The following is a 15,075-nucleotide window of genomic DNA, read 5'->3' as shown; positions in this document are numbered from 1 at the left end:
CTTCGCTCCGCTCGGCACACTTTACCGTTCCAATCGTAGTCCATGTGGATCGTAAGGTATGGAAAAGTTCCCCAAAAGAAAAAAAATAAGAATTTACTTACCGATAATTCTATTTCTCGTAGTCCGTAGTGGATGCTGGGACTTCCGTAAGGACCATGGGGAATAGCGGCTCCGCAGGAGACTGGGCACAAAAGTAAAAGCTTTAGACTAGCTGGTGTGCACTGGCTCCTCCCCCTATGACCCTCCTCCAAGCCTTAGTTAGATTTTTGTGCCCGAACGAGAAGGGTGCATGCTAGGTGGCTCTCCTGAGCTGCTTAGAAGTAAAAGTTTAAATAGGTTTTTTATTTTCAGTGAGTCCTGCTGGCAACAGGCTCACTGCATCGTGGGACTAAGGGGAGAAGAAGCGAACTCACCTGCGTGCAGAGTGGATTGGGCTTCTTGGCTACTGGACATTAGCTCCAGAGGGACGATCACAGGTTCAGCCTGGATGGGTCCCGGAGCCGCGCCGCCGGCCCCCTTACAGAGCCAGAAGAGCGAAGAGGTCCGGAGAAATCGGCGGCAGAAGACGTTCCTGTCTTCAGATAAGGTAGCGCACAGCACTGCAGCTGTGCGCCATTGCTCTCAGCACACTTCACACTCCGGTCACTGAGGGTGCAGGGCGCTGGGGGGGAGCGCCCTGAGACGCAATAAAACACTATAAAAACCTTATATGGCTAAAGAAATGCATCACATATAGCTCCTGGGCTATATGGATGCATTTAACCCCTGCCAGTTTTCCTGAAAAAAGCGGGAGAAAAGGCCGCCGTGAAGGGGGCGGGGCCTTTCTCCTCAGCACACAAGCGCCATTTTCTTTCACAGCTCCGCTGGAAGGACGGCTCCCTGACTCTCCCCTGCAGTCCTGCTACAAGAATCAGGGTAAAACAAGAGAGGGGGGGCACTATTGGCAGCTAATATAAAACAGCAGCTATAAAGGGAGAAACACTTACATAAGGTTATCCCTGTATATATATATAGCGCTCTGGTGTGTGCTGGCAAACTCTCCCTCTGTCTCCCTAAAGGGCTCGTGGGGTCCTGTCCTCTTTCAGAGCATTCCCTGTGTGTGTGCTGGGTGTCGGTACGATTGTGTCGACATGTATGAGGAGGAAAATGATGTGGAAGCAGAGCAATTGCCTGTGTTAGTGATGTCGCCCCCTAGGGAGTCGACACCTGACTGGATGGTCGTATTTAAAGAATTACGTGACAATGTCAGCACTTTGCAAAAAACTGTTGACGACATGAGACAGCCGGCAAATCAATTAGTGCCTGTTCAGGCGTCTCAGACACCGTCAGGGGCGATAAAACGCCCGTTACCTCAGATGGTCGACACAGACCCAGACACGGATACTGAATCCAGTGTCGACGGTGAGGAGACAAACGTAATGTCCAGTAGGGCCACACGTTACATGATCACGGCAATGAAGGAGGCATTGAATATTTCTGACACTACAAGTACCACAAAAAAGGGTATTATGTGGGGTGTGAAAAAACTACCAGTAGTTTTTCCTGAATCAGATGAATTAAATGAGGTGTGTGATAAAGCGTGGTTTTCCCCCGATAAAAAACTGCTGATTTCTAATAAATTATTGGCACTATACCCTTTCCCGCCAGAGGTTAGGGCACGTTGGGAAACACCTCCTAGGGTAGATAAGGCGCTCACACGCTTATCAAAACAAGTGGCGTTACCGTCTCCCGATACGGCCGCCCTCAAGGAACCAGCTGATAGAAGGCTGGAAAATATCCTAAAAGGTATATACACACATACTGGTGTTATACTGCGACCAGCAATCGCCTCAGCCTGGATGTGCAGCGCTGGAGTGGCTTGGTCGGATTCCATGACTGAAAATATTGATACCCTGGATAGGGACAGTATATTATTAACTATAGAGCATGAAAATGGTCGCCACATGAAAAGGTCGACATGAGTTTTTTAACTTTTCTCTGACGTCCTAGTGGATGCTGGGACTTCCGTAAGGACCATGGGGAATAGCGGCTCCGCAGGAGACTGGGCACAAAAGTAAAAGCTTTAGACTAGCTGGTGTGCACTGGCTCCTCCCCCTATGACCCTCCTCCAAGCCTCAGTTAGGATACTGTGCCCGGACGAGCGTACACAATAAGGAAGGATTTTGAATCCCGGGTAAGACTCATACCAGCCACACCAATCACACCGTACAACTTGTGATCTGAACCCAGTTAACAGTATGATAAACGTAGGAGCCTCTGAAAAGATGGCTCACAACAATAAACAACCCGATTTTTTTTTGTAACAATAACTATATACAAGTATTGCAGACAATCCGCACTTGGGATGGGCGCCCAGCATCCACTACGGACTACGAGAAATAGAATTATCGGTAAGTAAATTCTTATTTTCTCCGACGTCCTAGTGGATGCTGGGACTTCCGTAAGGACCATGGGGATTATACCAAAGCTCCCAAACGGGCGGGAGAGTGCGGATGACTCTGCAGCACCGAATGAGAGAACTCCAGGTCCTCCTCAGCCAGGGTATCGAATTTGTAAAATTTTGCAAACGTGTTTGCCCCTGACCAAGTAGCTGCTCGGCAAAGTTGTAAAGCCGAGACCCCTCGGGCAGCCGCCCAAGATGAGCCCACTTTCCTTGTGGAATGGGCTTTAACAGATTTTGGCTGTGGCAGTCCTGCCACAGAATGTGCAAGCTGAATTCTACTACAAATCCAACGAGCAATCGTCTGCTTAGAAGCAGGAGCACCCAGCTTGTTGGGTGCATACAGGATAAACAGAGAGTCAGATTTTCTGACTCCAGCCGTCCTGGAAACATATATTTTCAGGGCCCTGACTACGTCCAACAACTTGGAGTCCTCCAAGTCCCTAGTAGCCGCAGGCACCACAATAGGTTGGTTCATGTGAAACGCTGAAACCACCTTAGGGAGAAATTGAGGACGAGTCCTCAATTCTGCCCTGTCTGAATGAAAAATTAGGTAAGGGCTTTTATATGACAAAGCCGCCAATTCTGAGACACGCCTGGCTGACGCCAGAGCTAACAGCATGACCACCTTCCATGTGAGATATTTTAATTCCACAGTGGTGAGTGGTTCAAACCAATGTGATTTTAGGAACCCTAAAACTACATTGAGATCCCAAGGTGCCACTGGTGGCACAAAAGGAGGCTGTATATGCAGTACCCCCTTGACAAACGTCTGAACTTCAGGCACTGAAGCCAGTTCTTTCTGGAAGAAGATCGACAGGGCCGAAATTTGAACCTTAATGGATCCTAATTTTAGGCCCATAGACAGTCCTGCTTGCAGGAAATGCAGGAAACGACCCAGTTGAAATTCCTCTGTGGGGGCCTTCTTGGCCTCACACCACGCAACATATTTTCGCCAAATGCGGTGATAATGTTTCGCGGTTACATCCTTCCTGGCTTTGATCAGGGTAGGGATGACTTCATCTGGAATGCCTTTTTCCATCAGCATCCGGCGTTCAACCGCCATGCCGTCAAACGCAGCCGCGGTAAGTCTTGGAACAGACAAGGTCCCTGCTGGAGCAGGTCCTTTCTTAGAGGTAGAGGCCACGGGTCCTCCGTGAGCATCTCTTGCAGTTCCGGGTACCAAGTTCTTCTTTGCCAATCCGGAGCCACGAGTATAGTCTTTACTCCTCTCCTTCTTATGATTCTCAGTACTTTTGGTATGAGAGGCAGAGGAGGGAACACATACACCGACTGGTACACCCACGGTGTTACCAGAGCGTCCACCGCTATTGCCTGAGGGTCCCTTGACCTGGCGCAATATCTGTCCAGTTTTTTGTTGAGACGGGACGCCATCATGTCCACCTTTGGTTTTTCCCAACGGTTTACAATCACTTGAAAGACTTCTGGGTGAAGTCCCCACTCCCCCGGGTGGAGGTCGTGTCTGCTGAGGAAGTCTGCTTCCCAGTTGTCCACTCCCGGAATTAACACTGCTGACAGTGCCACCACATGATTTTCCGCCCAGCGAAGAATCCTTGCAGCTTCTGCCATTGCCCTCCTGCTTCTTGTGCCGCCCTGTCTGTTGACGTGGGCGACTGCCGTGATGTTGTCCGATTGGATCAATACCGACTGACCCTGAAGCAGAGGCCTTCCCCAGCCTCTCAGGCTGGCATCGGTGGTCACCAGCATCCAATCCTGAATGCCGAATCTGCGGCCCTCTAGAAGATGAGCACTCTGTAACCACCACAGGAGAGACACCCTTGTCCTTGGAGATAGGGTTATCCGCTGATGCATCTGAAGATGCGATCCGGACCATTTGTCCAGCAGATCCCACTGAAAAGTTCTTGCATGGAATCTTCCGAATGGAATCGCTTCGTAAGAAGCCACCATTTTTCCCAGGACTCTTGTGCATTGATGCACTGACACTTGGCCTGGTTTTAGGAGTTTCCTGACTAGCTCGGATAACTCCCTGGCCTTCTCCTCCGGGAGAAACACCTTTTTCTGGACTGTGTCCAGAATCATCCCCAGGAACAGTAGACGTGTTGTTGGAATCAGCTGTGATTTTGGGATATTTAGGATCCACCCGTGCTGACGTAGCACTACCTGAGATAGTGCTACTCTGACCTCTAACTGTTCCCTGGACCTTGCCCTTATCAGGAGATCGTCCAAGTAAGGGATAATTAAGACGCCTTTTCTTCGAAGAAGAATCATCATTTCGGCCATTACCTTGGTAAAGACCCGTGGTGCCGTGGACAATCCAAACGGCAGCGTCTGAAACTGATAATGACAGTTTTGTACCACAAACCTGAGGTACCCTTGGTGAGAAGGGTAGATTGGGACATGGAGATAAGCATCTTTGATGTCTAGAGATACCATATAGTCCCCTTCTTCCAGGTTCGCTATCACTGCTCTGAGTGACTCCATCTTGAATTTGAACCTTTTTATGTAAGTGTTCAAGGATTTTAGATTTAAAATTGGTCTCACCGAGCCGTCCGGCTTCGGTACCACAAACAGCGTGGAATAATACCCCTTTCCCTGTTGTAGGAGGGGTACCTTGATTATCACCTGCTGGGAATACAGCTTGTGAATAGCTTCCACTACCGCCTCCCTGTCGGAGGGAGACCTTGGTAGAGCAGACTTCAGGAACCGGCGAGGGGGAAGACGTCTCGAATTCCAATTTGTACCCCTGTGATACTACCTGCAGGATCCAGGGGTCCACTTGCGAGTGAGCCCACTGCGCGCTGAAATTCTTGAGACGGCCCCCCACCCTGCCTGAGTCCGCTTGTAGAGCCCCAGCATCATGCTGAAGACTTGGCAGAAGCGGGGGAGGGCTTCTGCTCCTGGGAAGAGGCTGCCTGGTGCAGTCTTTTTCCCCTTCCTCTGCCCCGGGGCAGAAATGAGTGGCCTTTTGCCCGCTTGCCCTTATGGGGGCGAAAGGACTGAGTTTGAAAAGACTGTGTCTTTTTCTGCTGAGAGGTGACCTGGGGTAAAAAGGTGGATTTTCCAGCCGTTGCCGTGGCCACCAGGTCCGATAGACCGACCCCAAATAACTCCTCCCCTTTATACGGCAATACTTCCATATGTCGTTTGGAATCCGCATCACCTGACCACTGTCGCGTCCATAACGCTCTTCTGGCAGAAATGGACATCGCACTCACTCTAGATGCCAGGGTGCAAATATCCCTCTGTGCATCACGCATATATAGAAATGCATCCTTTAAATGCTCTATAGTTAATAATATACTGTCCCTATCCAGGGTATCAATATTTTCAGTCATGGAATCCGACCAAGCCACTCCAGCGCTGCACATCCAGGCTGAGGCGATTGCTGGTCGCAGTATAACACCAGTATGTGTGTATATACCTTTTAGGATATTTTCCAGCCTTCTATCAGCTGGTTCCTTGAGGGCGGCCGTATCGGGAGACGGTAACGCCACTTGTTTTGATAAGCGTGTGAGCGCCTTATCTACCCTAGGAGGTGTTTCCCAACGTGCCCTAACCTCTGGCGGGAAAGGGTATAGTGCCAATAATTTATTAGAAATCAGCAGTTTTTTATCGGGGGAAAACCACGCTTTATCACACACCTCATTTAATTCATCTGATTCAGGAAAAACTACTGGTAGTTTTTTCACACCCCACATAATACCCTTTTTTGTGGTACTTGTAGTGTCAGAAATATTCAATGCCTCCTTCATTGCCGTGATCATGTAACGTGTGGCCCTACTGGACATTACGTTTGTCTCCTCACCGTCGACACTGGATTCAGTATCCGTGTCTGGGTCTGTGTCGACCATCTGAGGTAACGGGCGTTTTATCGCCCCTGACGGTGTCTGAGACGCCTGAACAGGCACTAATTGATTTGCCGGCTGTCTCATGTCGTCAACAGTTTTTTGCAAAGTGCTGACATTGTCACGTAATTCTTTAAATACGACCATCCAGTCAGGTGTCGACTCCCTAGGGGGCGACATCACTAACACAGGCAATTGCTCTGCTTCCACATCATTTTCCTCCTCATACATGTCGACACAATCGTACCGACACCCAGCACACACACAGGGAATGCTCTGAAAGAGGACAGGACCCCACGAGCCCTTTAGGGAGACAGAGGGAGAGTTTGCCAGCACACACCAGAGCGCTATATATATACAGGGATAACCTTATGTAAGTGTTTCTCCCTTTATAGCTGCTGTTTTATATTAGCTGCCAATAGTGCCCCCCCTCTCTTGTTTTACCCTGATTCTTGTAGCAGGACTGCAGGGGAGAGTCAGGGAGCCGTCCTTCCAGCGGAGCTGTGAAAGAAAATGGCGCTTGTGTGCTGAGGAGAAAGGCTCCGCCCCCTTCACGGCGGCCTTTTCTCCCGCTTTTTTCAGGAAAACTGGCAGGGGTTAAATGCATCCATATAGCCCAGGAGCTATATGTGATGCATTTCTTTAGCCATATAAGGTTTTTATAGTGTTTTATTGCGTCTCAGGGCGCTCCCCCCCAGCGCCCTGCACCCTCAGTGACCGGAGTGTGAAGTGTGCTGAGAGCAATGGCGCACAGCTGCAGTGCTGTGCGCTACCTTATCTGAAGACAGGAACGTCTTCTGCCGCCGATTTCTCCGGACCTCTTCGCTCTTCTGGCTCTGTAAGGGGGCCGGCGGCGCGGCTCCGGGACCCATCCAGGCTGAACCTGTGATCGTCCCTCTGGAGCTAATGTCCAGTAGCCAAGAAGCCCAATCCACTCTGCACGCAGGTGAGTTCGCTTCTTCTCCCCTTAGTCCCACGATGCAGTGAGCCTGTTGCCAGCAGGACTCACTGAAAATAAAAAACCTATTTAAACTTTTACTTCTAAGCAGCTCAGGAGAGCCACCTAGCATGCACCCTTCTCGTTCGGGCACAAAAATCTAACTAAGGCTTGGAGGAGGGTCATAGGGGGAGGAGCCAGTGCACACCAGCTAGTCTAAAGCTTTTACTTTTGTGCCCAGTCTCCTGCGGAGCCGCTATTCCCCATGGTCCTTACGGAAGTCCCAGCATCCACTAGGACGTCAGAGAAAAGTTAAAAAACTCATGTCGACCTTTTCATGTGGCGACCATTTTCATGTGTCGACCATATGTCCATGTCGACCATGTCAATGTCGACCAATAGTGGTCGACCTAATTACTGTCGACCATAACATGGTCGACCATGTGAACGGATACCGCGCAGGAGAGACGGGCTGCATGGCACAATCAGTGAGCAGCGCAGGAGAGACGGGCTGCATGGCACAATCAGTGAGCAGCGCAGGAGAGACGGGCTGCATGGCACAATCAGTGAGCAGCGCAGGAGACGGGCTGCATGGCACAATCAGTGAGCAGCGCAGGAGAGACGGGCTGCATGGCACAATCAGTGAGCAGCGCAGGAGAGACGGGCTGCATGGCACAATCAGTGAGCAGCGCAGGAGAGACGGGCTGCATGGCACAATCAGTGAGCAGCGCAGGAGAGACGGGCTGCATGGCACAATCAGTGAGCAGCGCAGGAGAGACGGGCTGCATGGCACAATCAGTGAGCAGCGCAGGAGAGACGGGCTGCATGGCACAATCAGTGAGCAGCGCAGGAGAAACGGGCTGCATGGCACAATCAGTCCGCAGCGCAGGAGAGACGGGCTGCATGGCACACTCACAGCAGTAATACAGACTTGCAGAGCCATGGAGGAAGGTGATGTGGTCAGATTCAACTTGTTCTCCAGTGCAGTGCAAGTGTCATAAAGAACGCTGCAGCCCCGAGTGCTGGTTTCCACCAGCAAAGGGCTCTGGTGTTTATGTAATAATGGCCCTCATTCCGAGTTGATCGCTAGCTGCATTCGGTCGCAGCGCGGCGATTAGTTCAAAAAGCGGCATTTCTGCGCATGCGTACGGGCCGCAGTACGCACGCACAAAGTGCTTTCACACAAAACTATGCAGTTTTACACAAGGTCGAGCGGCGCTTTTCAGTCGCACGGCTAATCGGTGAGTGATTGACAGGAAAGGGGCGTTTTTGGGTGGTAACTGACCATTTTCCGGGTGTGTGCTAAAAAACACAGGCGTGACAGGTAAAAACGCAGGAGTGGCTGGAGAAATGGGGGGAGTGGCTGGCCGAACGCATGGCGTGTTTGTGACGTCAAAACAGGAACTAAACTGACTGAAGTGATCGCAAGGTAGGAGTAGGTCTGGAGCTGCTCAGAAACTGCATGAAAATATTTTCAAGCAGTTCTGCTAATCTTTCGTCCGCACTTCTGCTAAGCTAAGATACACTCCCAGTGGGCGGCGGCCTAGCGTGTGCACTGCTGCTAAAAGCAACTAGCGAGCGATCAACTCGGAATGAGGGCCACTGTGCGGTGCATTTTCCCAGGCACTGTAAGGCCAATGGCTAGTTACTACTCAATGGTACAGCATGAACAACATTAACCCACGTCAACTGGGTAAGTTGGGGGACACGTATGAAGAGGTGGTAAGTGTCCAATACGCTCTAACCAGCGCTATACGACACTTACAGTACAATGCTCTCTGGTATGTATGAAAGCAGATAACGTAGAGAAATCTATCCAACCTACAGACATCTAATGATCTCACTGTCACCATATGATTGTGTGGTGACAGAATGACACCCAGATGTATTTAAAAAAAAAAAAAACCATAAGCTCACATCTGTTGCTTATCGTTTTTTCACATATTGGCAGGTATTATGACTGGTATGTGCTGACCTGTGTCGGCTGCTCATGTGAGGCATGCGCAGTTGTGATGGATGGGAGAAGACACACACAGTGTATTAGCACTAGGCTGTGGACTGCAGGAGGAGAGCGTTTTCACTTCCCCATTCTGGCAGCCAAGATGTTAACACAGCTGGTAGGTACTGCTTCCAGACTGACACAGTAACAAGGTGATGCAGGAAGAGCTACAGCATCCATCTACCCCTCACCTGTACACATTGTGACATTCCAAATGGCACATTGCACCCACCAGCGCGGCAAGTTTTCCCACGTACCTCGATACTGGCACTACTATAAATGGCCGATACATGCACAGCTGGGGATTGTGGTACATCACTATGAATTTAATCTGCCCCATTGTCTTATTAATGTGTAACATGATATCCTCGAGGTTCAGCACTGTGCAACATTTAGACACCGTTTTTCTTTTTGCGGGCACCCTTTAATAATCGCGCCTAATTAGCCAGGGTTTTGCCACATAAAGCGGCTAAACGCAACTAAGCTGATGGGTGCAAAACAGAAAATTGCTGTTTGGGCGCCTAAACAGCCAACTGTCCGCACATTTCAGCTCGCCATCTTCGGAGGGCGGGGGGTGAACTGATATGTGACTGGCACAACTAATGGGCGTCTGATCGGAGTAACATTTTACACCTTAAACGATTGAATTCAGTCCTATGAAGTGTGGGAAAAATATTGGGCCTAATTCAGATCTGATCGCTGCTGTGCGGAGATCAGATCCGAACTGCGCATGCACCGCAATGCGCAGGCGCATCGGACAGCGGCGAGATGGTACGAAGGATCCATTTGCACAGGCCTTCGCAAGGTGATCGACAGGAAGAGGCCGTTTGTTGGTGGTAACTGACCATTTTCAGGGAGTGTCCGGAAAAACGCAGGCGGACTCGAGCATTTTCAGGGAGTGGGTCTGACGTCAGCTCCGCCCCAATCAGCAGGATTCAATCGCACTGGATAAGTCCTGGGCTGCGCACAAACTGAATTAGGCCCACTGCACACAAACATATACTGAGAATACATTACTGTTCATTAAAAAAATAAAAATTTAAAAAATTAACAACAATTTTTTTTCTTTTTTTTACAGGTATTGGTGACCTGGCATTCAGCATATTTGGCAGTGGGAATATGCTCACTCATCAGAACCATTATATAGGACAATCATTTTAATATCATACTGGCAATCATATGACAACTCAATGGCAGTGCATACATCATACATTTTAACGGGCACTCCTATGGGCTGGAAAATAAAACGCACAAGAAAAATCTGGCAACTAAGGGTGCCGCTGCCAACATTCCAACGCCATCACTGCGGCACATAGCAGGCATCACCCAGCAACGTTCCAATGCCATCAAAGCAGCACATAGCAGGCATCACCCAGCAACGTTCCAATGCCATCAGAGCAGCACATAGCACGCATCACCCAACAACATTCCAACGCCATCAAAGCGGCACATAGCAGGCATCACCCAGCAACGTTCCAATGCCATCAGAGCAGCACATAGCACGCATCACCCAGCAACATTCCAACGCCATCACAGCGGCACATAGCAGGCATCACCCAACAACATTCCAACGCCATCACAGCGGCACATAGCAGGCATCACCCAACAACATTCCAACGCCATCAAAGCGGCACATAGCAGGCATCACCCAACAACATTCCAACGCCATCACAGCGGCACATAGCAGGCATCACCCAACAACATTCCAACGCCATCACAGCGGCACATAGCAGGCATCACCAGTAGTGTTCCAATGCCACCACAGCGGCACATAACAGGCATCATACCGCCCACAACGTTCCAATGCTATCACAGCAGCACATAGCAGGCATCACCCGCAACGTTCCAATACCACCACAGTGGCACATAGCAGGCATCACCCGCAACGTTCCAATACCACCACAGTGGCACATAACAAGCATCACCCGCAGCGTCCCAATGACATCAGAGCAGCACATAGCAAGCATCACCCACTGTGTTCCAATGCCACCACAGTGACACATAGCAGGCATCATCCACAACGTTCCAAAGCCATCACAGCGGCACATAACAAGCATCACCCGCAGCGTTCCAATGCAACCACAGTGGCACATAACAGGCATCATCCGGCCCACAACGTTCCAATGCTATCACAGCAGCACATAGCAGGCATCACCCGCAGCGTTCCAATACCACCACAGTGGCACATAGCATTGGAACATTACGGGTGATGCCTACTATGTGCCACTGTGATGGTATTGGAACGCTGCGGGTGATGCCTGCTATGTGCTGCTGTGATAGCATTGGAACGTATCAGAGCAGCACACAGCAAGCATCACCAGCAGCGTTCCAATGCAACCACAGTGGCACATAACAGGCATCATCCCGCCCACAACGTTCCAATGCTATCAGAGCGGCACACAGCAGGCATCACCCGCAGCATTCCAATGCAACCACAGTGGCACACAGCAGGCATCACCCAGCAACGTTCCAACGCCGGCACACAGCAGGCATCACCCAGCAACGTTCCAACGCCGGCACACAGCAGGCATCACCCAGCAACGTTCCAACGCCATCACACAGCAGGCATCACCCAGCAACGTTCCAACGCCATCACAGCGGCAGGCATCACCCAGCAACGTTCCAACGCCATCGCACAGCAGGCATCACCCAGCAACGTTCCAACGCCATCACACAGCAGGCATCACCCAGCAACGTTCCAACGCCATCACAGCGGCAGGCATCACCCAGCAACGTTCCAACACCATCACAGCGGCAGGCATCACCCAGCAAGGCTCCAACGCCATCACAGCGGCACACAGCAGGCATCACCCAGCAAGGCTCCAACGCCATCACAGCGGCACACAGCAGGCATCACCCAGCAAGGCTCCAACGCCATCACAGCGGCACACAGCAGGCATCACCCAGCAAGGCTCCAACGCCATCACAGCGGCACACAACAGGCATCACCCAGCAAGGCTCCAACGCCATCACAGCGGCACACAGCAGGCATCATCCAGCAACATTCCAACGCCATTGCAGCGGCACACAGCAGGCATCACCCAGCAACGTTCCAACGCCATCACAGCGGCACATAGCAGGCATCACCTGCAGTGTTCCAATGCCAGCACAGTAGCACATAGCAGGCATCACCCACAACATTCCAATGCCACCACAGTAGCACATAGCAGGCATCACCCGCAACATTCCAACTTCATCACAGCGGCGCATAGCAGGCATCACCCGCAACGTTCCAATGCCATCACAGCGGCGCATAGCAGGCATCACCCAGCAACGTTCCAATGCCATCACAGCGGCGCATAGCAGGCATCACCCAGCAACGTTCCAACGCCATCACAGCGGCACATAGCAGGCATCATCCACAACATCGCCCCTAACAGAATCAACCATAACTCCTTAAGTTATTAGTGCTGAAATATAGAACTAACATGAATAATAATGACCGGTCCAGTATGGGATTGTACATGTTATTCAGTAGTACAGTGAAGAAAAAAAAACAACAACGTATGAGACAAATCTAATGATTAGCATAATATTCCCCACATATGTCACTCTCCTCCCAGCGGTCACTGACACCCTGAGCAGGTCAGGTAACACTGTACGTACATAGTAACCCAGTATCCCACCAGTCACCAGGTGATACCCCTCATGGGGACCCAGAGCTCTACCAGGGGGCTGCAGCCATCGCTCCAAGTAGCTGCTGTGGAACCACAAGCACCAGGACGGCTGTCATAGCATGCTGGGACTTATAGTCCCACAAGCCGAGCGACTGACCCAGCCACCCCACGCAGTGTGCATCCTCACCTCCCGGGCGTTCTCCTGACCCACCAGCCCGGCCGCCGCCTGCTTGGCCACCCCGCTGTCATCCAAGCCCAGGCCTTTGACGTGACTGTGGGTGGCGATGCGCTGGGTCTTCGTGGTGCTCTTAACCTCCTCGATCTTCATGGTGCTGGCGGTGAGGCGGCAGGTGTGCAGCGCGGGTCACCGGGTGTGCGGGTTCTCCTGTCCGAGCAGAGACAGAGACACAGAGCGGAAATCCCGGCTTCCACAGCGCGTTACCATGCGGTTACCAAGGCTCCAGGAAGCACCGCCCCCACACCTCAGGCGCTGACCTGCTGATTGGGCAGCGGCTCTGCATCCTGTCTTCGGATAGGACGAGTAACGTGTCACTCTGGCAGCAGGTAACGGCTTCCGCTTGTGTTGCTAGAGAGGCATCTTTGGGGCCCTTAGTAACGGGGCCTAGAAGGCAACGTGCTGGAGCGAGGCTGGGGGCCGTCACGTGGTCTACCCGCTGCTTCCATAAGGACACATTACATCGATCTATCGATGTCGATCGTTCGATACAGCTCTATCGATCTATCTCTATTGCTCTATCTATTATGTATATATGATACAACAGTGCGACCTATAACATCAATCAAAAGCTAAAATGGATAAATAACAGGAAAACATTTATTGATAATAAACATGTAGAAAATAGTTAAACCATGTATTAGTAATAGCACATAGGAGGGCATTTCAAAACAGATGGGGCAACAGATATAACATGTCAATAGGGAACAGGGATTCCTTATCCTCCTATTGGCCAATTGAAAATCTGATATCCAAAATATTACGACATCCAGTATTGTTTGAGCGCGGCTGAGATAGTAACCCATTGCTTTGTGATGGTTCAGTGCATACAAACTTTTGTTTGCAGGCAGAACACATGCGCTAAAGGTGCGCAACAAAAAATAAGGGGCGGGGCCTCATGGCAATGGGGCGTGGCACGGAAGGTGCCATAATCGCGGGACACGGCCCCGCAGGTCACGCCCCCGCAGGGCATGCCAACGTGGGGGAATGACCAGCACTCTATGAGCTGCTGGCCATGTTCACAGACCCTGTGACGGTGAATAGACGTTGTGCGCATGCTCCCAACTGCCCGCCACCCCCACCGCGGGACACTGCGGACAGAGCCGTAATATTTAACGGGTGGTCTTCAGTATGCCGGCTGTTGGGATCCCGGCGCACAGTATACCGGCGCCAGAATCCCGACAGCCGGCATACCGATACTTATTCTCCCTTGTGGGGGTCCACGACCCCCCTGGAGGGAGAATAAAATAGCGCAGCGAGCCCGCAAGGAGCTCATTTGCGCTCGCCACACTGTCGGTATGCCGGCGGTCGGGCTCCCGGCGCCGGTATGCTGGTCGCCGGGAGCCCGACCGCCGGCATACCATACTACACCCATATTTAACAACTAGGTGCTTCATCGCGCCCTACGGGCGCTCTTCACACCGTCGCAAGGGGCTACGCCCCCTTAACCCTTGCATGCCTTTCTGGGGTTCAATATTTGTATTATATGGAGTATTACCTGCATTCCTTTGTTAGTGGTTAAATATTGCACAATGAAAGGGCGTGCGATGGTGAAAAAGGCATAGCCCCTTGCGACGGCGTGAACAGCACCTGCAGGGCATGATGTACAGAATGTAGCGGGTGCGGGGGGGACTTCGGATGGGGGAGGGTGTCTGTAGATGCTGCGGGTGGAGGGGGGGCGGAAGCGGGGGCCCGGATGGGGAAGGGTCGGGAGGTGCTGCGGATGGGGGAGGGGCAGAGGAGTGGGGGCTGCAGATGGGGGAGGGGTCCGGAGGCACTGCAGGTGGGGGAGGGGCAGGGGTGCCACGGGTGTGAGAGGGGCAGGTGCGGGGATGTTGCGGATGAGTGAAGGGTTCCGGAGGTGCTGTGGGATGGGAAGGGGCGGGGGTGCCGGGGGGTGGGGAAGGGGGTCCGGAGGCACCATGGTTGTGGGAGGAGCAGGTACAGGTGGTGCGGCGGATGGGGAAGGGGGTCTCGAGGCGCTGCAGGTGGTGGAGGGGCAGGTGTGGGGGTGCTGTGG

The 15,075-nt window shown here is 51.8% G+C and overlaps 1 protein-coding gene across 1 annotated transcript in view; it reads right to left on the bottom strand.

Annotated features, from left to right (window-relative positions):
• Positions 1–13,292, bottom strand: part of RUVBL1 (RuvB like AAA ATPase 1) — a 98,727-nt gene extending 85,435 nt beyond the window's left edge. Inside the window, exon 1 of the mRNA XM_063941173.1 lies at positions 13,008–13,292. Within this exon, the coding sequence (XP_063797243.1) occupies positions 13,008–13,148 (141 nt within the window). The 5' untranslated portion in view covers positions 13,149–13,292. The remainder of the gene's footprint in view (positions 1–13,007) is intronic.
• Between the last annotated feature and the right edge of the window lie 1,783 nt (positions 13,293–15,075).

The sequence above is a fragment of the Pseudophryne corroboree genome, chromosome 9 (assembly GCF_028390025.1).
Source record: "Pseudophryne corroboree isolate aPseCor3 chromosome 9, aPseCor3.hap2, whole genome shotgun sequence".
Lineage (NCBI taxonomy): Eukaryota > Metazoa > Chordata > Amphibia > Anura > Myobatrachidae > Pseudophryne > Pseudophryne corroboree.
This window is presented reverse-complemented; position numbering and strand designations above follow the sequence as displayed.